Here is a 25,383-nt window from a genome sequence, read left to right on the forward strand (position 1 = left end):
CATGGACTGGCAAGAGATGCAGTTCTGCCTGGTGGTTATTTTATGACTAATGTACATCGAAAGATGCTGATATAGAAATAATTAGAAATTTAAAAAATATTAAGAAATACATTAGTTTTTTTGTAAACAACTGGAATGGTTTATCCAGCGGCGAGTTTTACGATTATTACTGGCTTAATTTTACAAGCCGGTCTGCGATTAAAAGTAATTCTGAACATTAGCCAATAGCAACAGTCATTTACTCTAGTCTTTCTTTCCTTTTTCTTTCTCCTTTTACTTTTTTCCCTCCTCATTTGAACACGTGACAAGTGTGCGCATCGCTCGCCGGGCAGACGGCCCCAAGTCTAGAAAGTAAGTGCAGAGTTGATCAGTATTACACGTGTACGCTACAGTGGATACTTTCTCTTCCATCACATCTTGGCTGCAGCTGGGATGGGTGCCAGCAGCAGCAGCAGTAGAATTAGGGCGTTCGCCTCTCCTCGGATGTCGCAGCCGACCGTTATGTCGAAAACCACTGATTTACGAACGACCTTCAGCGGTACTACCGGATTGCTTAGGAATTGATTCCTAGCGAAATATACCAAGGATTATCGTTGTTGTGTTCATTAACTGCAAGTTCAGATATGTCTAACTTGCTGCTTCTCAGGATAATCGTTTGTGACAATTTAAAATGAACAGCAGCCGAAGTCATGGGGTAGGTCTTTTCTGTTAATGAACGCTTTTTTTGCTTTACACCAAATGTAAATGTTTTTGCCAAATTTATACTGTTATTGTTAATAAGTGTTGGGGGAGGGGGGTCCTCGAAAGGTGATGACTGGATTATATAATCGGAATGTGTGCAAGTAGGTTTTTTGTCGACTGTCTTTAGCACTTATTCCTATACGTTCCTCGAGGTAGACGATCTCGGCTTATTTTTGCTCTACAGTAATTTCTTCGGTTTGTGGGGACACATTTGCGAAGTTATGTGGTTTAAAATATGTAAAGTTATTTCAAGTTAACTATTTTTATGTGTCTTGAAACTCATTTTCTCCTCGATAATTGGATGCATTGTTACATGTGGTAGATCAGACATAAAACTTTTATATTCAAGTGTTACTCGAGATTACATTTTACTGTAATTCCTTCCCCCACCATGTGAATTCAAATTTATAAATTGTTGTGGGGGTGAAGTGACTACTGTTATAAATGTTTGGTGTCCTGGGTCGAATGAAGGTTTCGCTGACCAGCGAAACCTTCATTCGAAAATATATTGCGAGGCTTTTGAAATTGTTAACTAGAAATATTCCTGTTACTTATTTGTTTGACTTATATTTAACACTAAAGCTACTATAAATATACCAGTATTCAGCCATTCTTTTATGAATTATCTGCATCAGTAAAGCCCGATGTCCTGGATGATCTTCCCAGTTATGTGACTTCAAATCCGGTATTGCTGGTGTCTGCACGTTATGTTTTATAGTTTCCTAGCACCTGGCTAAACGTTTTGGCTAAGTGCTGTAAAAATTGAAAATAATAATAATAAATGCAGGATAGAGATTCTTGAAGGCTTGAGAAAAACAAAATTTAGTTGGGCGGGGACGTTATTCAATCGTTTTCGGCTCGTTAAATGCAGTAATTCCCTGTCAATCCACACATTACTAAAAATAAATAAATAAGCTGGTTTTGTGCTGGGAGATATATAACCTCTCCCTTCCACCATCCAAAAGTTCCCATACAAAAGACATGTGGAAAAGGATACATACAAAATATGTAAAGCAGAAGAGGAGCGAGATCTTCATTTATATAAGTGTCAGATTTTCTGGAATCCAAATTAGGATACCCACGATATCTAATTTTTAATGTGCAGAATCAGAATTATAAAAAATTGAAGGGAAAAAAAAAACTTTGGATGAAGTATGTAAATGAAGATGGGTCGGAGCAATCAAGAATTATTCATGTATTCAGTCATCTGCATTCTTCTTGCAACCCAGAGACGTTGTGTGGAGTTTTCTGGCCGGCTACATTACAGTCCTAATGTAGCCGGCCAGAAAAGCGAAAAATCTGGATATAAGGGAATTATAGGATGAATTAACTCCAAGTCACAATCAAACTGAAATTAATTAATTCTTCAAACAATAAAAAAAAGTATGAAACCTGTATTATTCTCGAAAAAATTCTTGAATCTTCCACAGCATGTTCAATTAGCATTGACCCTGAGATAGATACGCCTTCTGAAAGCCGGAGTTAAACTATTCATGTAAAATCATGTCCAAGCTTCCCAGCCGTGGTTTGCGTAGCGTATTCCAGTAAGTTTTTCTGTGCCTTAATATCATAAAATTTTTGACGGTCTGAATCCGATATTCTACTCATTCAACCAATTCCAGGAAGCATTTGGTAGGTTAGTTGATAGTACTGTATTTTGACTCTCTTTTTTTTTTTTTTTTTTCATCATATCAATTGTTGTCGGGCCTGTGTATGTTACTAAAACTATACGTCTTTCTGATGAAAACTCTACCTTATTATAAACTGAAAACAGTTTGGTTTTGTGATGACATGCTAGTTTTCTTTTGCTAGTTAAGATTCCTTTTCAGTATACAGTAAAGTTTCTTATATTCGACTGCCAGATATCCGGTTTTATGCAATATCCGATCCAGTTTTAATCCGGAAACGAATTCGTATATTGGTAAAATATTATTACGGTTGTTCAATGTTCATCTCATAGGCTGTATGTTATTGTTGTTCCAAAAGTGTCTGCTCACACAGTCTCGGTGGTGTTCCTCCTGTTGTGCGCTTTAAATATTATTTTTACCAGTGAAGTATTTGTTTTATTCTCCATGTTTTTCTTCATCCCTTATAAATGTGATGGCCGAATTATGCCTCGACGAGTTCGACAGTCTAGGGTCCTCGACAACGTTCCGAGCCAAGTTTGTTACGTTAATTACATTATCTTTCCGAAGGGATACTTTCTTAGATAAAAATTGTTTCGAGCGTCACTATTGGATTTTTTTTTTTTTTTTTCTTCTGGGCCCGATATTGTGTCTAAGGTCTGCAAATTTATAAATGCACTCCTGAAAATGATAACCCAAACACTAGAGATACAGGAATATACTGTAGCAAGAAGACGCATGTGAAGGAATATATGTCAATTGACGTGTAAGTTAGTGCAAATGCATCATTTCTATATATGTCAATATAACAATGTTGACATATGTGATTGACAGTAATTGAATTAATATCATAAAACACAATGTTTGTGCCAATTTACTTCCTCTGGGGAGGAGGGAGCGATGGCCTCCCAACTGGAACCACCACAGTACAGCAGTAGTAACAGTTTTATTTTTTCAATGAGAAGCTGACAAATTTTAAAAAATTCCATTTAAATACAGAATAAAAACGTATCATAACAAACCTGCAAAAATCGGGATGAAAAAGTAAAAATGAAAGCTCTATATTTACTTGTCCTTGCACACCTTGTCTCAGATTAACTGTACAGCTCCAAAAAATTTATTGCATCATTTATCACTATCAAGCTGCCCAATTGTCTGTCCGAAATAAACATAACATTACATACATGTACATCATGTTATCAGAATTATTGGGACGCTAAGAAGCATTTATACAAATGTATGTGAATACTCAAAAGTTTTTAAGTTTGTTTTTAGTCACTTAGGAATGACTAAAAATACAATTTAATATGGTGTAGTCATACCATTTTGGACTTCAGTATACAGCAGATAACCAGCGTAGTAGTATGGCCTTAGATGCAAATGCCTTATATAAACAAGTAGGACAGCTTCCCTCAAAATCATTCCCTGAAGAGTCAGAGATCAGCAAAGTGGGTATTCAAAGCTGGAGGAGGAATAGATGTTTCACCCAGAATTCCAACCCTGAAAAAATTGCATCATCTGTCACTATCAAGCTGATTTTTTCAGGGGTTCAGCAAGAAGTCTTACCCCTGGAATTGACCTTGGGTCATCCAGAAATCCTGGCTCTAAGGGGTTAGGAGTTTGTTTTCAGTGTGCTGTGTGCATTTTGTCCAAGTACAATTTTAGTCTCAGCAGTACTGTTGGTTTCACTCTGTGTATGTAGCATTGCAGATGTGAGATATAGAGCTAGCTTAAGGGCTACCTGAAGGGTTTCTCCATTTGTCAGACATGAGCACTTCCTACTGATGAGATACCATGAACATTGCTGTTGTCAGAAGATGGTTGGTTATTAGGAGTTTTATGGCCCATTAGCATCTAAGGCTATTGTGCACCAAGCTGTCAGAAGATGGCATGCATATGGTTTTTCTTATATTTACATTATAAAGTAAATAGATCACTGTAACCTGTTTTTTTTTTTTTTTTTTTTTTAGTTGTAAAAGTTCATCCTGCATATGGTTCTCACAAGCAATAGTAATTGCTTTAAATTTCTTTATCAAGAAACCTTGTGCATTAGGTCCAATAGAAAGCCCATACAAATTTTCAGCTCTGCAACAAATAGTTTTTGAGATAATGCATTAATTCCAGAAGTGATGTCATAATCACCTGGCTTATGCAGTGTAATAATAAACAAATTTTATAGTCCTTATTTCATACCCCACCTGATGTTTTATTTCCTGTCAGAATGAATAAAATTTTTATGATACACATGGTATTATAGTAGTAGTAGTGGAAAATGATGCAAGAAAGCAAGCTTATATAGAATCAGCCACAAAAAAAATGTAATATATATCTGTATAAAATGTAATATATATGTAATATTTATGAAGGCCTCCATAGCTGAGTGGTCAGGAGTGGGAGTGCAGGGGCACATGCTCTTTGAGTAGACTGGGGTTCAAGCTCCTGACTGCTAAATACAGTCGATCTGTCAACCTGCACTGGACCAGCGTGGCAGATTATGGTTCATTTTCCTCAACATGAATTGTTGAGGAGACTTCCGTCCTGCAGTGGATTGATAATGGCTGCAGTTTACCTTTTGTTATTTTTATGTAATTTGTATCTTGCCATGTATATATATGGCGCCTCCGTAGCCAGGTGGGCAGGAGCAGCAGTGCATAGTACACGCTTCTTGATTAGACCGGGGTTCGAGCCCATGACCACCAAATACAGAGGATGCAGAAAGTTCAGGGAATGACCACCGCATATCCCCGGAGCAATATTGCCTTAGTTGCTAATGCTCTTAAAAACCAAATAACAAATAACAGCCATGTATATAATTATTTATTGTGAATATGACTTGTAAACATATATAGATTTGATTAAAAAATTTGGTGAATGTTGCAAAATTTTAATTATATTCAATGGTAAGTGTTTATACAATAAGTGTTTATACTGTTATACAATAATATAATATACAATATTGTTATACAATAAGTGTTTATATTGTTATACAATAATATAATATACAATATTGTTATACAATAAGTGTTTATATTGTTATTATTCTTCAATATAATCTCCTTCTGCAATAACACGCTTGTTCCACTGTCTAACACTGATCAAAACATCTCTGGAAGTCTTCTTTTGTGGTACTTTTACACAGTCCATGGATTTTATTCAGTTACTTGAATTAATTCTAATTGTTTTCCTTTCATGTCCTGTTTTAATTTTGGGAATCGCCAAAGTCACATGGTGCCAAATCAGGTGAATGGGATTGAGTGTAGTACAACAGGAATGCTTTTGTTAGTCAGAAATTGCCTAATAGGGTGTCCCCCAAGGTTCAGTTCTTTCCCCACTCTTTTCCTCTTGTATAATAATGACCTATTTCCATTGACTGGAAATCCTATCCATAGTTTTGCCGATGATAGTACATTGCATTCCACTTTCTATTTTGAAAAACCTTGCCTTGCTCAATCAGCTTCAACTTATCGAATATCCGCTACCAATTCCTTAAATGTCGATCTCCAGGTAATTCTCAAGTGGGGCAAAGACAACTTAGTTGATTTCAATCCTTCTAAAACTCAGTCTTGTCTTATATCTCGCAAAAAGCATTCTTCTGCTCTTCTGCTTATCTTTGGTGACACTCCAATTTCTAGGCAAAATGATATATCTCTTTTGGGGATTACCCCGACTTCTAATCTCTCTTGGCACAAGCACATTACAAATATTGCTTCCTCTGCATCTAAAAAACTTGGTTTTCTCTTTCGCTCTCAGCGTTACTTTTCTTCCAAACAGCTGCTCACTCTTTATAAATCGCAAATCCACCCTACCATGGAATATTGTTCCCATATCTGGGGTGGTGCCCCCAAAACCTCTCTCAGGCTTCTAGATTCCATTCAGAAGAGGGCAGTTAGGTTAATTAATGACTCCTCTCTAACAGTCTCTCCACTCGCTATCTCATAGACGTACTGTTTCTGCTGCATGCCTTTTCTACAAATACTTCCATGGGCACTGTTCTTCTGAATTGGCTTCTATAATTTCCACTCTATCTTTCAAAATAGTCCAAACATGTGCCGCCATCAGCCAACATCCATTTACTGTCCAACTTCAAATTCACCGAACGAACTTTTCATCTTCCTCGTTTATTCATTCAACTGCCGTTTTCTGGAACAACCTTCCTTCATGTCTTTCCTGAAAATTACAGTCTACAGAAGTTCAAGTCTAATGTCAACAAATATCTTCTTTCGTCTTCTCAACCTCCAACCCAAGCATGGTACTAAGTACTATAGGTTCTAATATCTCTCGTGTTTGGGATTTTCATAAAAAAATAAAAATAAAAAAATAAAAAAAAATAGCATTTTCATCAAAATTTTGTCAGTTTTGTCATGCTCAATGATATCACCCTGCTCACAGTCTTTTAGCTACAGTTTGTTGAAGAATTATAAGATCATTCACCAAACGTTTTGATAAAACCTTGTATGAGTGTTCATCTAGGTAGGTGTGCATGTTTCTGTATTCTGTGTATAAATGTATATATATATATTCATATATAATAATTTTTCATTTATAGCTCTGATCAAGGTGAAAAGTTGAAATCTTTGCATAATACCTCAAGCTTAATAGAAGATGGCCAAAAAGACTGTTTGGCAAATATGAGACCAGGATTTCAAGTAAGTTTAAAGGAAAGCTATTTTTGTCTCACCTGCTTAGGCCATTCTGATACTTCATTGAAGTATAAATCCTTTTTGCTATGGGTGTATATTTAATAAACCGATAGCAAAAGCTCTCATAACTTTATGAATAAATTTACTGACTTGCAGACTTAGTTTGACAGCCACCTAATTTTCTATTCTGAATTCCTAAGACCAAAGTGTATTTTCTTGTGGTAGTCAGAAGTCTGTTAGCTCCACACTCCAGATAGCTAGCAAGTTGCCATCTGAGTTTTTAGAAGTGTTAAGTCAAATATTATTTAACTTTAACTTAAATGTAATCATATTTGGAGAACTAATACATCATCCAATAATGCTATTCAGTACGGCTCACTACCCTAACTAGTGGTAGACCGTGTCTGCTATTTAGTTTACCGCACTAGAAGATTGATCAGGCTGACTGGAATGCCTTTCAACATCTGGCAAACCTTGACATCGCTACAGACAGTCAGTCAGGAGCCAATCAATGATGCAGTCATATATGTCACAGAAACGATTGTCCAAGCAGCTGCAATTGCAATCCCAAAATCATCCAGCCAGTTCCCACTATTTCCAAAACCTTGGTTGAATTCAGAATGCACAGCAGCAAAAAAAGCACAAAACAAAGCCTGGGGGGTATTCGCCAGTATCCTACAACTGAAAATTTAATATCATTTAAACGTCTGAAGTCGTGCAAAAACGCGTTATGCACGACGTCAGAGCCAAAGGAAATCTTGGATTCATTTTACATCGTCCATAACTCAGGCTGCTAGCTCAAAAGTAGTCTGGGATAAGATCTGGAAATGAAGGGAAAATATCCACCATGCCCTTCAGTGATCCTTGAGCACAATGGATGTCCAATTGCAGATCGAATTGCAATCGCAAATACTCTAGGAGAAACATTTGCAAAAATCTCTGCAATAACATCTTTTCCCCGCAGAGTTTTTGGCCCTGAAAAAGAAAAGTGAGAAAAACCCACTAAACTTTTATTAAAAAGGGGCAAGTGCTATGGGGCCCAATGACATCCACTACGAAATGTTAAAACGCCTCTCACCACAATCAAAGGATCACCTTTTAATTTTGTTTAACAGAATTTTTCTTAACAAACAATTTCTGGATTCCTGGCTAAAGGCTATTGTTCTTGCTTTCTCAAAACCAGGAAAGGAGCCTAGAAATCAAAGTAACTATCGTCCTATTGCTCTGACAAGCTGTTGTGCAAAGTCCTGAAAAGAATGGTTAATGTATGCCTTGTATGGTATTTGAAAATAAATGGTCAGCTTTCCAGGACTCAGTGCGGCTTCCAAAGAAATAGATCGACTCTGGATCATTTAATTCGATTGGAAACGTGCATTCATGATGCTTATATTAAATCCGAGCATCTGGTAGCAGTATTCTTTGATATTGAAAAAGCGTACGACACAGCCTGGCGATTTGGAATATTACAAGACCTCTATAACTGTGGTCTCGGGGGTAACCTCCCTCACTTTATTAAAAATTTTCTTTCGAATCGCCAATTTCAAGTCCGTTTAGGATCCACCCTCTCGCAAGTGTTCTCTCAGAAAGAGGGAGTCCTACAAGGATCTGTTCTAAGTGTCACGTTTTTCGCAATCAAAATAAACTGTCACAGAACGACTTCCACCCACGGTGAAAAATGCCCTCTACATTGTCGATTTTACTATATTTTGTCATTCATGCAATATGAGGGTCATTGAAAGGCAACTGCAGAAAACCATTGATCATCTTACAGCTTGGTCTTTGGCTAATGGGTTCAGATTTTCATCACAGAAGACTGTTTGTGCACACTTCTGTTGCAAACACAATCTCCATCCTGACCCAGAATTAAGGCTTGGGCAAAACAACATCCCAGTTGTAGCAGAATTCAAATTCCTTGGGCTTATTTTCAACAAGAAGCTGACATTTTTATAACATATTCTTCAGTTTAGGACAAGATGTGTTAAAGGGCTTAACATCCTTCGTGCCCTTTTGTCAACTTCGTGGGGCGCAGATCGTACTACCCTTCTTCGTCTTTACTGAGCGCTTGTCTGTTCCAAACTTGATTATGAATCTCAGGTTTAAGGTTCTGCTAGAGATAGCGTACTTCGGTGGTTAGATCCAATCCACCATCCGGACAGCCACTGGAGCATTTCGCACATCTGTCCAAAGCCTTTACGTTGAAGCAAATGAACCATCTCTAGCACTTCGACATAAGCAGTTGTCCTTACAGTATGCCTTCAAATTGAAATCCCTGCCCGATTATCCCACGTGGGCATCCGTTTTTGAGCCACCCATCAGATTGCCAACAAACCTTTTGGTATTCGGATTCAGGGGCTGTTGAATGAACTAGACATGATGGTAGACAACGTTGCCCAGTCACCAAGACAATTACTTCCACCCTGGCATGCCTATTTTCCAACTTGTGACTTCTCCCTTAAGGTCTGGGAGAAGGCTACTACACTGCCATCTGTCTACCAGCAACTCTTTGCATCACATAGGCAGCAGTATTCTGACTTTCTGTCACTCCGCATAGGTCGTAGTCATCTAACACATTCATATTTGTTGAGGGCAGATGACCCACCTATGTGTGAGATGTGTAACGGTATTTTAACCATCCGTTATCCTTTTATAGAATGCCCTGTTTTTATAGAAGTACGACGCTTGTGTCTTACCGCTTTTAATAATCTGACTGACCCAGTTACACTCAGTCAGATTATAGGTGACAGAGACAACATGTCTGATGTTTTTAACTTTTTGCATTCTATTAATTTATATATGAAGATCTAAGTTTTATATTTTATATGTTTTTACTTTACTTTATACCCTTTTACATAATGGTTAATTGCCTGACATGATAGCCTAGGCTACTAAAATGTTTAGTATCCTGTTAAATTTGACTTTGCGCATTATGTCCTTAGCTGTCAATTCATATTGGCAGCTAAGGCCATAATTTAAAAACCAAATCAACCAACCAATCAGTATGGCTCTCCAGTATAATTCTGCGAGGAAAAGTACTTTAGAAAGATTAAACACCATCCAGCACAGTGCTCTGAGGGTTTCTCTAGAGGCTCTCAGAACCTCCCTGGTTCAGAGCCATTACATCGAAGCCCATGAGCCTCCCTTACATCTTCGCAAGAAAACATTATTTCTGATGTATGCCACAAAAATCTGCAGTCTTCCCTCTCACCCTTGTTGGAGGTATCTGTACGTTACCGAATGTGAGTCATTTTACAACAGTAAACCTAATGAAAACTGACCCATTCCACTTAGATTTAAGGAACTGGCTCAATCGTGGAATATAAAAATCGGTAATATATTTTAGGACATGACTCCACCAGATCCACCCTGGACAAATATCTGTGCTATATATGATGACTATTTTTAACAGTGGGGAAAGAACACCCTGTCTCCTTCCAGTATTGCACAGATACATGAAACATTAGCATTAGTAGAGGCATATGATGCAAGAAAGCAAGCTTATGCAGCATCAGCCAAAAAAAAAAAATAACTTCCACTTCACCCCTCCATTCGTTCGAAATAACTGTCCAGCTGAGCCTTAAATTTATTTAGGCTATCAACTTCCACAACAAGGGATGGAAGTCTGTTCCGCCAAAAAAACTACCCGCTGGCTAAAGGCAAATTTCCGCACATCTATCCTACATCTGTCTTTCCTCAATTTGAATTTATGCCCTCTCAGGTGATTATGCCCTCTCAGCAAGCGGAAGAATCCCATTAGCATTGAGCATGCTCAAACCATTCAAGGCTTTATACACTTCTATCAGATCACCTCGCCGGTGCCTAGTCTCCAGACACTAATTTGTAAAACTTAAGCCTTTCTTCGTAAGAGCAACCCTTTGTTCCATTCACTAATCGTGTTGCCTTTCTCTGTAATCGTTCCAGCAGCTCTACATCCTTCTTGAAATGAGGCCTCCAGACCTGTATACAGTACTCAAGGTGTGGCCTGACCATTGCCATATACAAGGGAATAATCACTTCCTTATCCCTGCTAGAAAAATTCCTGTATATCATTGATAAGACACTATGAGCTACTCTTGCAGCCCGTCTGCACTGCTCAGAGAACTTCATATCTGCCTGCACAATTACCCCCAGGTCCTTTTCATTCTCTACCACTGTCAGTGTAGTACCACAGAGTTCATATGTTGCTCTGGGGTTGCTGTTTCCCATATGTAGTACTTTACATTTGTCAATGTTAAACTTCATTTGCGCCACCTCTCAGCCCATCTGCTCAACCTTTCCAGATCCTGTTGCAGCAGCATAGTGTCAGTAGTGTCCTTAACGACCCTGCCAACCTTTGTATCGTCTGCAAACTTGGACATTAAGCTTGATATACCATCATGAATATTATTTATAAATACAGTAAACAATAATGGACCTAACACTGAACTCTGAGGGACTCCACTAATAACATTAGTCCACGATGAGCAGTGTGCATTGATTACCACTTTGTCTTCTCCCCCTCAATCACTCCTTTATTCATAGCAGCAATTTGCCTCCAATGCCACACTGCTACAATTTTTGCAGCAGTCTTCCATGTGGAACAGTATCAAAAGCCTTTCTAAGATCCAAGTATATAATATCAAAGTCGCCCTGCATCCAGTTCTTTTGTGACTACATCATAGTATCCAATCAAATTGGTCAGGCAAGACTTCCCTTAACAAAACCATGCTGTGTCCGAGCTGTAACCGAAGTCTTGTCTAGATGATCCTGCAGTGCTTCTTTAACCAGTGCCTCCATTAATTTTCCTGGAACAGCGGTTAAACTCACAGGTCTATAATTACTTGTGTCAGCCTTTGATCCTCCTTTGTGAATTGGGGTCACATTTGCACATCTCCAGTCTATGGGTACCTCCCCTGAGTCCAAAGAAGCTCTCATAATTATGGCTAAGGGTTTGCTTACTTCCTTTGCTGCCTCCTTTAATATAACTGGATAGATCCCATCCACCCCAGGTGCCTTTCTTGTGTTTATCTTCAACAATTTCTCCTCCCCTTTACTCTCAGTTATTACAAGATTATCTAGCTTACTGCCAGAGTTGAATACACCTTTGGCATTCCCCTCGCTGAATAACTCCTCACGTGTGAATGTCGATGCAAAATATTCATTTAGTTTGTTAGCTACCTGAGCAGGATCATCAACATTTGAACCATCGATATCAAGTGGACCAATCTGATTCATCCCCTTCCTTCTAGAGTTTACATAAGTAAAGTAAAGAACTTACTCTCTTTCTAATTCAAAGGCATGTGAAATCTATACAGATGGATCAAAAACTGAGACCCAAGTAAGTGATGCAGCAATCTTTCTGTCATTCACCACTTCTGTCTCATTACCAGTAGAATGCAGTATCTTCACTGCTGAGCTTTATGCTATAAACTTAGTTCTGGATCACATTATTGAACTCCTAATTCTGTCTGCTTTAATATACACTGACTCACTCGGTGCTGTCTCCACCATAAGCAGTAATACCAACTCCTCTCACCCTGTAATAAAAGAAATACATTCTAAATTACTTGCATGTAATCAGTCAAACCAAACTGTGACAGTCTGCTGGATCCCAGGTCATTCTGGGATAGCAGGAAATGAAAAAACAGATCTTGCCGCCAAACAACCAGATACTTCTGTTTTCAAGACTTTTCAAGTTCCATATACTGATTTCAAACCAATCATCTGTAAAGCATGTTACAATAGCTCGTCAGTAATCTGGAGAGGTTATCCAGGGAACAAACTTTACCAAATAAAACCAGATCCAAAGCTGTGGCTGTCCAGCTTTCGGAAAAGCAGATAAGAAGAAGTAATTCTAGGAAGGCTAAGAATTGGGCATACTTGACTTGCACACCTCTATCTATTAATGAATGACAATGCTCCTCAATGCACATCATGTCATGTGCAACTGACTGTTCATAATTTGTTAGTGGACTGTCCTCACCTTCTCAATATCCACTCAAACAGCTTTAAATCATATGCTAATGCACAGTCTTCACTAACATTAATGCATATTCTTGGAGATGACCCTAATAAAACAGAACTGTTTGCCTTCCTAAATAACATAGGAATATACCATAAAATATAGCAAGTATTACAATAAAGTTAGTATTTCCTATTAACCATTAGAATGGCACAATATGGCCCTAGCAGCCTATGTGTCATTAAATTTCATCACAATAACAACAATGCTATTCAGAGAAGAAATGTTTAGAACCAGATTTAAACAGATCAGTTTTGCAAAAAAAAAAAAAATAAATAAATAAATAAAATAAATTAGAGTACTTCTCAGTATTACTGAAGGTAAAGAAATAGATGTTTTGCACTTTTGTAATTTCGGTATGAGAAACTACATTATTATTAAAGAAGAAAGAATTGATATACAGTGATCCTTAATTGTGGAAGTGACAAGTGCACAAGGAAACATAAAATATAACAAGTTATCTCTATTTATCCCAAGTCATTTTTGTATTTTAACAATTCTTTATAGCAATATTGAATATGAAGAAAAAGCTGAATTCAGATCTCTTTCTGATGCAGCTTTGGAAATGCTCTTGACAGCCAAGTCTGAACAGCAAGCCATTATTATAAATAAAACTGACTCAACATTTTTGAAGAGGGCAAATTCTATTGTTGCATCTTTCTCGAAGCAGTTGTAATTAAAAATACTGAAATTGCATTGCATTTTCATTGTCTTTCTAATATTTTTTGAATAATATATATATATATATAATTTAATAACGTCTTTTATGAATAACATCCACAGCCAGAAAAATGTTAGGTAAGCTAATGTTTAAAAGCATACTGTATTGGTAAACAATCCTATGCAGAACCAGCCTCAGGTGTATCAGCTGCCTGTGCGAGATTTTTTGGTGGCCTTCTCTGACTTGAAATTTACAGCAAATGGGTGAATTTTTGGGGAATTTTGCACCCCTAAATTTTTATGCCCTGTTCGGGGGTTGGTTGTTGTTGGGTTTTTTGGCGCAAAAGTAACTTTGGCTATATTGCGCCCCCTGTTCGGGGGAACCACTCGATTGTGCCTTAAGCCATGGCTGTATTTTAATGTAAAATGTGTGTTTTGTCATTGACATTTAATTTCTAGTGCAGTGTGGACTTTAAAAAAAGACCTCCTGTTTTTTCTGAAAAATTTCCTATTTTCCTATTTTGTTTGGCCAAAGAACCTCCTATTTTCTTTCTGCTTGCAAATACCTAACTCCAACTTTTCAAAAGTCAGCAGCTATGTGTTTGGGTTGATTATTTTCATTTAGTGATTATAAGGTTTAAGGAACTGAACATTATTTTTTTATGTGAACGTTTGCTGTGTTAAAAAAGACTTGTGGCAGTGAATATATTTTATACATACTGATGTGCGAGTACATCATCACTTTAAGGAGGAACAAAAGAACTAGGAGAGAATCTCATAGATAGGCTGTTGACATCAACAAGGATATCATTAACCATGTGCAGAAAGTAACCGGAATTAATCATTGGAAAATGGTCAAAAATGTTGCAGAGATTTTTTTAAATCACATTTTTATGCAATTCTTTATGGCAATCTAAAAATGCATCACATCCCTTATTACATTGTAGCATAAATTATCAGTGTAATTAACCTCGTATAGTGTCTTCAACTGATGAAATTGTGTTTTTTTTACTCATTCACTGGTGAGGCCGCTTAACATTTTAGAAATTCTTTTATTCATCTTTGGTAAAAGAAAATTTTCTACAGAATAATAAAAGTTGTTTAGAGGGTTTTTTTTTTTTTTTTTACTACAACAGTATTTCATGGTAATGCTCATTTCTGTAAATTTCTGTGAATCTAATATAAAAACAGGAAAATACAATGCATATGGGTTTCAATGGCTTCTCTATTTGTCCATTCTCCAGCTGATATTTTCCTCTACCCCTTCATGAAATGAAAATTATCCTGAAGAGTGGTAAAGCAATATATCCAGCCTACAAAGGAAATGAAGCATACTGACTAGGCAACCCATTTTTAAAATCTGACTTGGAGATGTTTGTGGGGGGAATTAACGAAAGCAATCCTGAAAGTTTTCACATAAAGTACAGATTTTTTTAGATTACTTTCTAACCAAAAAAAAGTTAAATGTTTTTATTTAAAAAAAATTACTAATTTCCAGTTTAGAACCATATCAATGCCATAGTGATAAAGGTCTCTTAGCCAATAGTTAATTGCATTGCAAAGAAACAAAAATATAATAAAAATTTTCTGTATGACAATCCCAGAAAGCTTGTTTATTACTTGCTTAATTTAGTTTTAAGTTTACTTCAAATTTTATGTACCTGCTTATCTCATGTGTTTTTTATAATAAAAAAATTATATTAATTCTACAATCAGCTTATTTTATTTAAAATAGAGACACACTTGTAAAAAATGGTGACAGGTCGATCTCATGACCTTGTTTATTTTTAAAATATCTCATGTAGTGGGGAAAGGTTGCCATTCCCTGGTATAAAACTTTGTAGTACATGATATAAGTATTAAATAGTTTCCTAAGTTATATATGTTCTAAAACAGCATATAATAACATACAATAATATCAAATATTTCCTCAAAATGGAATATAAATTATATTTTTTCTCTGTCATTCTGTGACCTAAATAAATTATAACAAAACCCAGAACCTGAACATGATGTTCTTAAACCCAGAGAGATGGTAGCCCTAATACTGATGGGGAGTGTGTGGGGGGATGTGCTTCACAAGGTCTCAAAAAATAGCCTGTGGGATTGCTTCCACTAATGGAATGGCTGATTGTAGAAATGTATGGACAATACAGAAAAATTATGTAACTTGAAGATTGAATTCAGTAAGCCTTTTTTGATTGAAGAAACTGAAGGTTCCATCCCCCCGTAAGAATGCTTGATCATACAGCACAAATGAAATCATACTTAATTTTTTAATATAAAGGTAAATGATTGTAAAAAGTATACTCTTCATTGTACTTCAACTATGAAAATACAATTTTTTAGATGTGAATATTTCTTTTAATACAGTAAGTGCAGAGTGCATTAGAAGTGATTCTTCTGTTCTTTTGTTTTGAAATACTGTCCTTTGGAAATGTTATACGGTTACTTTATTTTCTGAGCAGATTTTAGTAACTGGCTTACAAGTCATGTAAGCTGTATGTAATATCATGTAATATCCCAAGATGTGTTTGCTGACATTTAAGTTGCGTGATTAAACAGACTATTCCAAAGTTGGGATTACATATCACACACACACACACACACACACACACACACACACACACACACACACACACACACACACACACACACACACACACACACACACACACACACACAGTGGAAATAAAACTTTTAGATATGCTTATATTAGAAGAGATGCTGCTTCCTTTATAATAATGAGCCAAATAAAATTCTCATGGAATAAAAATAGTATTACACGGAAGAAATTTAAACTTAGTGTAACATTCATTTGCAAATAAACTTCATTATGTAGTGGCAAAACATTCCATAGCTTTTCTTTAAAATTATGAAAAAATTTTATATATAAAAAAAAATTCTGTTACATACATTATGTACCCCTGTCTTTGGGGACTTATTTCATTGCACTAAAATTAATTATAGTATGCAGTTATGTTATCATTTAACTGGAATTCCACTTTGTTCTTCCCTGATATCAAGAAATAACTTTACTGCTCTATGAGTTTTGTAGTTTAATGCTTTGGATCATGTTTAATATTAAGTATCTTTCTGATAACTGATAACTCTAATATAACAATGTAATTGTATATACTTTAATTAATTTTAGTGCTACTGAAGAAGTTTTCAAGAAAGGGGTATGTAATGTATAACATTAGGAAATTGTTTTGTGAAGTTTACTTCTTTATATATTTTATATTTATATAAAATATTTTTATTTTTTATATGAACTGTATCAAATTTGATACAGTTCATATAAAATGAGATCAAGGCTGGCTATATCATTCCTAATGAGATCAAAGCTGATTATATCAACTGTCCAGTATGTCCCAAATCCATTAAGGCACTCTAAGTGCCAGAAATATGGACACTTGTAAATGGCTTGTCATGGAGCCCTTGCATGCACTCAGTGTTCTGCAAAGGATATGAAACTACATTATGCTCAGCCACAAAATCCACCTGTATTAACTGCCAAGAAGAACACCCCACATACTCAAGAGCATGCCAAAGGTGGAAGGAAGAAAAAGAAATACAAAGACTTAAGACAGAGCTGAACATACCATATCAGGAGGCAAGAAAAGCAGTGAAACATATAAAAAGTAGTGAAACATAAAAAAAGTGAAACATATAAAAGGCAGTGAACCACAATTATGGACATCTAACCTCCACAAAAATATAAAAGAAGAAGTGCTCCTAGCCAGAACTTGAATCGGCCATACTCACCTCACTCATCTGTTTTTGTTCACAGGAAATGATCCTCCTCAGTGCATGCACTGTTTGCAACCATTATCAGTAAAGCACATCTGATTGAATGTAGCTTGTTCAACACTGCCCGACAGCCTACTTTCATCTCCATCTCAAACCCTATGTCACTCAGCAGCATCATAGGTAATGATGCAGAACTCTCTGAATTTTTCACTTACTTGAAACAAATTAAAATGTATGATCGATTCTAATTGCTGCTAGAGCAGTTATCACATGCACCCTCACTTACTTTGAGAGGCACAATATGGCCTATGTAGCCCTTGCGCCAGAAACTCCCACAACAACAACAACAACATACCATGGGGTTTTTATTAACAGTCTATTCGATATATTTGCTATCTGGGGGGTGATATCTCCCAAAGAGACCTTGATGATCTCATTGTGCAGCTGCCTTCCACTGTTCTACTTCTCGAGGATTTCAATGGACATAACATCCTACGGGATAGTGCTGACATTAATGGAAGGGGACTTGACATACAGCATATGTTCACTGATAATAACCTCACCCTTCTAAATGTGGGAACTAATACGCCATTGATCTTTCTGTCCGCTCTCATTCTCTCCTTCCGTTGCTTACCTGGGAGGCAGAGGAAAACCCGTATGGAAGTGATAATACTTCCCCATGATAACTCACTTATATAGTGGGAGACCTTGTCTTCCTTTTAGGTTACCACAGTAGAAGATTGATCAGGCTGACTGGAATGCCTTTCTACATCTGGCAAATTGACATCACTACAATAAATCAGTCAGGAGCCTACTAATTATGCAGTCATGTACATCACAGAAAGTATTGTCCATGCAGCTGCAGTTGCAATTCCAAAAACATCTACCTGGTTCCTGCTCCTTATTAATTAAATACTGCAGTTATTTCAATGGTCACATTTATGTTAGCATATTACAAACTTTGTACTTTCTAAATATTTAGATAATTAAAAAATAAAGAAGTCTACATAAATAAAATGATAAAATGCTTAAAGCTACTTCTTTACTACAGATTACATGTGTCAAGCAAAAAAGAAAAGCTTGAAATTATCACTAAAAATAAAAACATATATATATATATATATATATATATATATACTGTGTACATGTAATTAAATTATATATGCAAGGAAAACATAATCTTAAATTTGAAAGCAGAAAGTGAAATAGGAACAGCACAATGCTGACTAATGAAATGAAAAATAAAATATGTTATTTGAAATGCAAAGAAATTTGTAAATATATATGTGTGTGTGCATGCGTGCAGAAGTCAGACAGCTTCTTGATAGCATAAATGGGGACTTTTCTTTATTAAAAACATGAAAGTGAGAACCAGAACCACTACATTTGAACACCTTAAGAGAATTTTAGCTTTGAAACATCTTCGAATGGACTGGATGTTGTTTGCTCTGCAAGTCTTTATGCAGATTTGTTGCTATGTACTGTTCTGTTTTGTGCAAGTTGTCACCATCTTAATAGTTACTCTACTATGATGTAGTTACAGATTTATTTTCATCATAATTTTTTTGATATACCAGGTTATTCTCCAAAAATATCCTCAAATATTTGTGATGCATATCAAGATATGTATATACGTGTTTGCATGATATGAATAAAGTGAAATAGTAGTGGAGATTATTATTATTTTTTATTTATCTACGGTAATGTGAATTCTTAAGCAGTTATATTTACTATTCTCTGTAGGATGAGATCCTGTTATCTCCCAGTCATGAAGAATTTTCCAATAGCAATATTTTATCATTACTTGGAAATGAGCTGCTTCCATCAAACACATTCACACAAACATTTCTTCAAAGCATTCTGTCCAGTGTGGATAGCCGAGATCCAGGTAATTAATAGAATTGGAATTCAAGCCAAGTTGTTATTGAGTATATTCTTGAATTATTTTCTGAATTTCAAACACTAACAATTTCATTACGTTATTAAATGATTTAATATCAGTTTATATACAGAGAACTTAAAAAAAGTGTTGGAGAAACTCATAAAAAAGAGTAGTTACAGCCATCTTCAATTTTTCTCTGTCAGAACATCATTGAAAGATCCCAGAAGTATAGCCTGTCTATTTCCAAGTATTGTTTGTCCATGTAATTTGTCGTCTACTCATAGATTTCTTGTAACACCTGCTCAAGTATTCTCTTTGCTGTAACAAAGCTGCTAAGGAAGCCAACAGCAACATTTTTGCACCCGAATCTATTCCTTCCACAAATTACAAAAAAGTTATTCATAACAGCAGGATACACCACTGGCAACAGCAATGACAAGTTCTAAACAATAAATTGCACCATATTAAAAGTTGACTCCAACCATGGAAATCCCACATACAACAAAACAGATGTGACAAAGTGATACTTGCAAGGTTAAGAATAAGACACACTCATTTCGGCCACTGTCATCTTTTGCGAGGAGAAGATCTCCTCTATGTCCTATCTGTCACACACACAACAAACAGTAGAACATGTACTGATTACATGTCCAGCTTTTACAGACGAGCACCAAAGTTGCTTCAAGAGTTGATAACCAAACATCACTATCTCACTCTCAGAACTATACTGGAAGATAGAAAAAATATAGCAGATGTTTTTCAGTTTCTCAGGGAAATAAATTTCTGTAATCTAATATTAAACCAAATATAATCTCTGCAGTAAGCTATAGTCACTCTGTGACTCTTGGAAACTATTTGCAGCAAAATACAAATACAAACAAAACTGTTGTAAAAAACCTTCCAGGCACATTTTAGCTGCAGTAGCTCTTGGCCAAGAATTTCTAAATCAGTCAATCTATCTATCTTTGCTGTAACAGTGTCATCGGTCTAGTTTGTTTTCTTATTTCTGTAGTAATATTTGTAATAATGGTATCTGTACCAATTTTCTGTAGTACTTCGTTTCAAAATCCAACATTTGCTCCTCATCAGGGTTGGCTTGAAGCAGATGTCATGTGATTGCACCTCACTCATGGTTAGTGCTTACAGTATGCAGTTGTATTGTGCTTGCAAAAAATTTGAAATTTTTTAATAACATTTATATTTAACAAAATATTCCTTATATGCCCCGAGTGTCCAAGCGATTTTTCCCAAATGATACATAGAGTGATTTCCTTCTGTTCAATTTCTGCGCCTTTATTATTATCAGTTCACTGTAAGTGGTTCTGTACTTAACAGATTTTGAGTGAGAACCCAGAAAGGGAAACCACCTTTCTTTTCTTTGTATAATTATTAGCTTTCTCACTAACCAACTAACTTTTCTAGCCGCTATTTATTTATTTTGGTTGTCTGGAATCATTGTTAACATACTGAACAGTATATGTCTATCTATCTGTGTTTGACTTAATATGGCAGGTCGCCGCCTCGTTGTTCCCATTTTCCGAAGTCGCCGGACGTGGGCATCTTTTGCTTTCAAATTTCTTTTTCTTGTGGCTGATAGTGCACCCTCCTTCCATGTTTTTCTAGGGTGGCCTCTCCTTCTCTTCACTTGTGGTATCCACACATAAAAAATTTTAGGCCATCCCATCTCGCTTCATTCATGTGCAGCAGATGTCCAACCCATCTCACATTCCTATTTTCTATTTGTTCTATAATATCTTCATCTGAGTGCATATGTCTTCTTATTTCCTCATTTGTTATCCTCTCTAGCCTAGAAACCCTAGCACTCAATGTAGGTAGTCCATCTCTAGGGCTCTAAGCTCCTTTTTATCCCCCTCTTTCAGCATCCACACCTCACATCCATAGCAAGTACCGATTCCACTAACGACTGTCCGATATGTTTTTTAGTTCAATAGGAGATATTGTTGTCCCACCATATAGAGTTTAGGGCACTAAGAATCTTCCTACTTTGATGAATTCTTGTGTAAACTTCCTCTTTCCCCAATCCTTCCTTAGTTAATCTACATCCAAGATATTTGAAAAAGTCAATAGGTTTTAGATGTATATACTGTAACTTTCAATTCATCAGGATGTTCCACTGTGCTTAGGTATTCTGTCTTTGTAAAATTAATATTGAGGCCCCATTGGTCATATGTAAGATGCAATTTTCTCAACATATTCTAATCATAAGCTTCTTGTGCAATAATAACCTGATCATTGGCAAAATTTAAACTCCAAAGATATCTGTCCTTAATTGGTACTCCCATTCCATAACAGCTTCTTTTCCATTCTTGTAAAGCACATTCCATGAAAACATTAAATAAAGGTGATAGGCTACATCCTTGTCTCAGCCCCTTTGTTGGATAGATTGGGTTAGATAAAGGATTCCCAACTTTAATGTATGCCAAGTTTTTATCGTACAATTGCCTAATCAGTTCCACAAGCTCTGGATCAACTGACATATTTTGAAGGGCTTTCCATAATTCCTTTCTTGGAATGGAGTCATAAGCCTTTTCTAAATCGATGAAGGCAAAGAAGGTATATTTATTCTTTGCTTTTCTTTTCTCCACCAGCTGTTGTAGAACAAACAAATTGTCCACACAAGAAAGACCTGACCTAAATCCACTTTGTTCTTCACTTATCTTATCCTTTACCTCCTCTCGTAATTTTAACTGAAGCACTTTAGAGTATAGTCTGGACATAGTGCAATTAACACTTAAGTCTCTATAGTTCCCCAGATCCAGCTTATTTCCTTTTTTATATATGGATGAATTATAACTTACTTTCCATTCATTTGGAGTTTTCCTTAGCTGTATACATCTGTTAATCAGCTGTGCTATCAGATCAAAAAGACTTGGTGGTCCATATTTAATTAGTTCCATCAATATGTTCCCAGTGCTTGGAGATTTTTTGTTCTTCATTAATTTTGCACAGTCAAGAACTTGATGTTTTGTAATTTCTACCTCCCTATTGTCTACTGGTAATTATGCTCTGATACTGTGATCATCTTTCATTTAGGAGGTTATTATAATGATTTTCCCATGTTGGCATATCTATAAAGTTCTTATTCGATCAAGATTCATTTGTTTTCAGTACTCTCAAGCTTTGCCCGGCTTCAGATGACTGTGTTCCTCCTAATGAGCTGTCAATTTCTTGGTATCTTTTCTCCCATGCTGCATTCTTGGATTCAGCAATTTTCCTTTTAGCTGCTCTATTGCACCTTTTGTATTCTTCTCTATTTTCCTGATTTTTATTCATTAACCATTTATTTTAGGCTCTTTTCTTTTCTTTCACCAAACTCGCTACCTCTTCATTCCACCAATACTGTTGCTTATATTTGTGATCAATTAGGCCTAGTGCTTCGTTAACAGTCTTGTGTATGGCGGTTTTAATGCTGTTATATAAGATATTCACCTCTTCTATTTCTCCAATGTGAGATAGGTGGTTCTGGAGTCTTTTCTGGTAAAGATCTTTAATACTGTCATGAGATAGTAGTTCCAGTTGATAAGCAATATTTTCTTGTACCATCCTATTGTCTTTACTGACCATATTAGGTTTCACTTGCCCCTTATTCTTGTATTTGAATAATATATCTGCAATCGGCAGGTAATGATCCAACCTGCAGTTGGCACCTCTTATTACCCTGCAGTCTTTTTTTGTCCATACAGACTTCTTGCGAGTAATTATAAAGTCTATAATTGATTTCTGCTGGAGTGATGGTCACTCCTATGTATATCTATGGATGTTTTTGTGTTGAAAAAAGGTGTTAAGAATTTTCAGGTGGTACTGTTTATAGAAACCGATAAGTCTCTCACCATTGTCATTCACAGTCTCTTCTCCAAAGCGACCCACTACATCGTCATTCCTTTTTGATCCAACCCGTCCATTTAGATCTCCTGTCAAAACTATTTGTTGGTTCTTCTTAACCAAATCCATTTGTTCGTAAAGCATATAGTAGGACTTATCCTTTTCAGCATCTGTCGAATCATCAACAGGTATACATCCAACATAACCATTTCCTGGCTGTGTATGTTGAAAATAACTTTAATGCATCTTTCATTAATTTGATCATAGCCCTTAACAAATCCTTCTAGTCTCTTTCCCACTAGAACACCAACACCTGCTTTAGCTCTTTCTGATTTTTCAAACCCACTCCAGTAATGAGCATATTCTCCAATCTGTTCATTCCCTTTTCCCTTTTTCTTTGTTTCGGTCATGACAAGAATATCAAGGTGCATCTCTTTTGCTTCTGTAACCATCTCTTGTGTCTTGTGTGAGCTTCCACGAACGTTCCATGTACCAATACGAATAGTCCTTTTTCCTCACTTAAGTCGTTTTCCTTTTAGTCCATCCAGCTTCTTTGCAATAATGGTATTTTTGGTGGTAAAGTGTTTTCCAAGTGCAGGGGTGCTGGCCCAACACCTCAACCCTCAACCTGCGGGACCAGGGATTTTATATCGTGGTTACCTTCCCCTAGCATTTTCTGATCCAACAGTTTATCCTGCAAGGCAGCAAGTTGGCAACGCTTATAAGGCGGCATTTCCTCGCCTTGACACAGAGATGTCATTGAGTTATTGTGGCATTTAAATTGGAACGAACCCTCCACAATCTGTTATTTCTGCCGCCTCTGTCCGGGACTGCTTATTGGTTATTCGCAGCTAGCCCACATACTATGAACCATTTGCTATCTGTCACTTGCGATCCATCTGGTGGCTGAGGCCTGCCTCAGACTGAACAGTATGTTACTTATCCAAAAAGAAACAGTATGTTTCTTTCCTGTGTGATGCCTACTTCAAAGAACACAGGGGTTGTGTTCTTTTGTGGCCTTAGGTATGTGGATATTGGTGTGCACATTGTGAGATTATGCCTATATCCTTTCGCAAAAAATGCCTAGCCCCTATTAACTATTGCACTGGTGTGTGTATATATATATATATGTATATATATACACACACACACATAGTTTTGGATGTGTGTGAATCTCCTTTTTTTCCAAGTACTTCTCAGATCATTAGTGTTTTTTAATTTTTTTAGTCTGACTTCTGAGCAAAATGATTAATTAACATTTCTAAGATAACTGACTATATGAATGTTTCTGAGATAATTGAGTATATTCATTAATATTAAACCCTTCAGGATGAGTTCATTGAAGTGTGAGCCCTGGGCTGTAGTTTTCTGTTAGCACTGGCTCTGTTGAATGAGCTGCTTTGTGAAGTTTTGAAAATGTGTAAATACATAAACTTTTGTATATACAAAGTAAATGCTGTGAGTATTAATTTGTTCTTATTTTGACTTGGTTGCCCAAAATCATAGTGACATTATTATCAAAATTCAAATTATGATTTTTTAGAAAATTGTAAAAAAAAAAATGTGAAAAAATTCAAAACAAAAACCTCAAAGAAATAATATCTTCTGCATCTATTTATGTTTTTTTTTTTATTCAATTTCATCAACTTCTGGATCTACTCCAGAGAATTTTGGTTTTTGTAAGCCCAAATCAGACAGCGAAGGCTGACTGGTGTAATCCCCACCTCTTCCAATTTTAAAAAGCTATTTTTTGCTACCCTCTATTATAAACTGTCTGCAGTTACGTAGAAACACAGATAAGAGATGGCAGCACTTATATAATTTGTAAATAACAGGCACATTATTCAAAATCACATTATTCGAAATGCACTTGAAACACCCTTTGAAAATGTGTATGTATACGTATGCACTCCTTGGGACTCACATGGGAAAAATGTGTATATGTGTAAAAAATGTGTAAAAAAAGTGTGTACTCCAGAAAACATTAATGCTTCTGAGATAGATAATTATATGTATGTGTTAAATTAATGACTTTTTCTTGCTTGTAGTTGTGGCAAATGCATGGATGGAAACCCTTTTAGATGTTATTGACTTGTTACCAAAGGAAATAATCAAGAGAGATGTAAGTTGTGATATTTCTCTTTCTATTATAGTACTCAGAAAATGTATGTCTCCACATGTCTTTATATATATATATATATATATACAGGAACTCCCTGACTTATGTAATACTCGGCTTAC

General features: G+C 36.2%; 1 protein-coding gene across 1 annotated transcript in view; it reads left to right on the plus strand.

The window, feature by feature from the left end:
- The first annotated feature begins 528 nt into the window (after positions 1 to 528).
- Positions 529 to 25,383, plus strand: part of LOC150077083 (serine/threonine-protein phosphatase 4 regulatory subunit 4-like) — a 297,317-nt gene continuing 272,462 nt past the window's right edge. Inside the window, exons 1-4 of the mRNA XM_090386255.1 lie at positions 529 to 694; positions 6,913 to 7,012; positions 19,161 to 19,305; positions 25,191 to 25,264. Of these exons, the coding sequence (XP_090242381.1) occupies positions 690 to 694; positions 6,913 to 7,012; positions 19,161 to 19,305; positions 25,191 to 25,264 (324 nt within the window). The 5' untranslated portion in view covers positions 529 to 689. The remainder of the gene's footprint in view (positions 695 to 6,912; positions 7,013 to 19,160; positions 19,306 to 25,190; positions 25,265 to 25,383) is intronic.

This window comes from Mastigoproctus giganteus, chromosome 12 (assembly GCF_048544385.1).
Source record: "Mastigoproctus giganteus isolate SK-2022 chromosome 12, ASM4854438v1, whole genome shotgun sequence".
Classification (NCBI taxonomy): Eukaryota; Metazoa; Arthropoda; class Arachnida; order Uropygi; family Thelyphonidae; genus Mastigoproctus; species Mastigoproctus giganteus.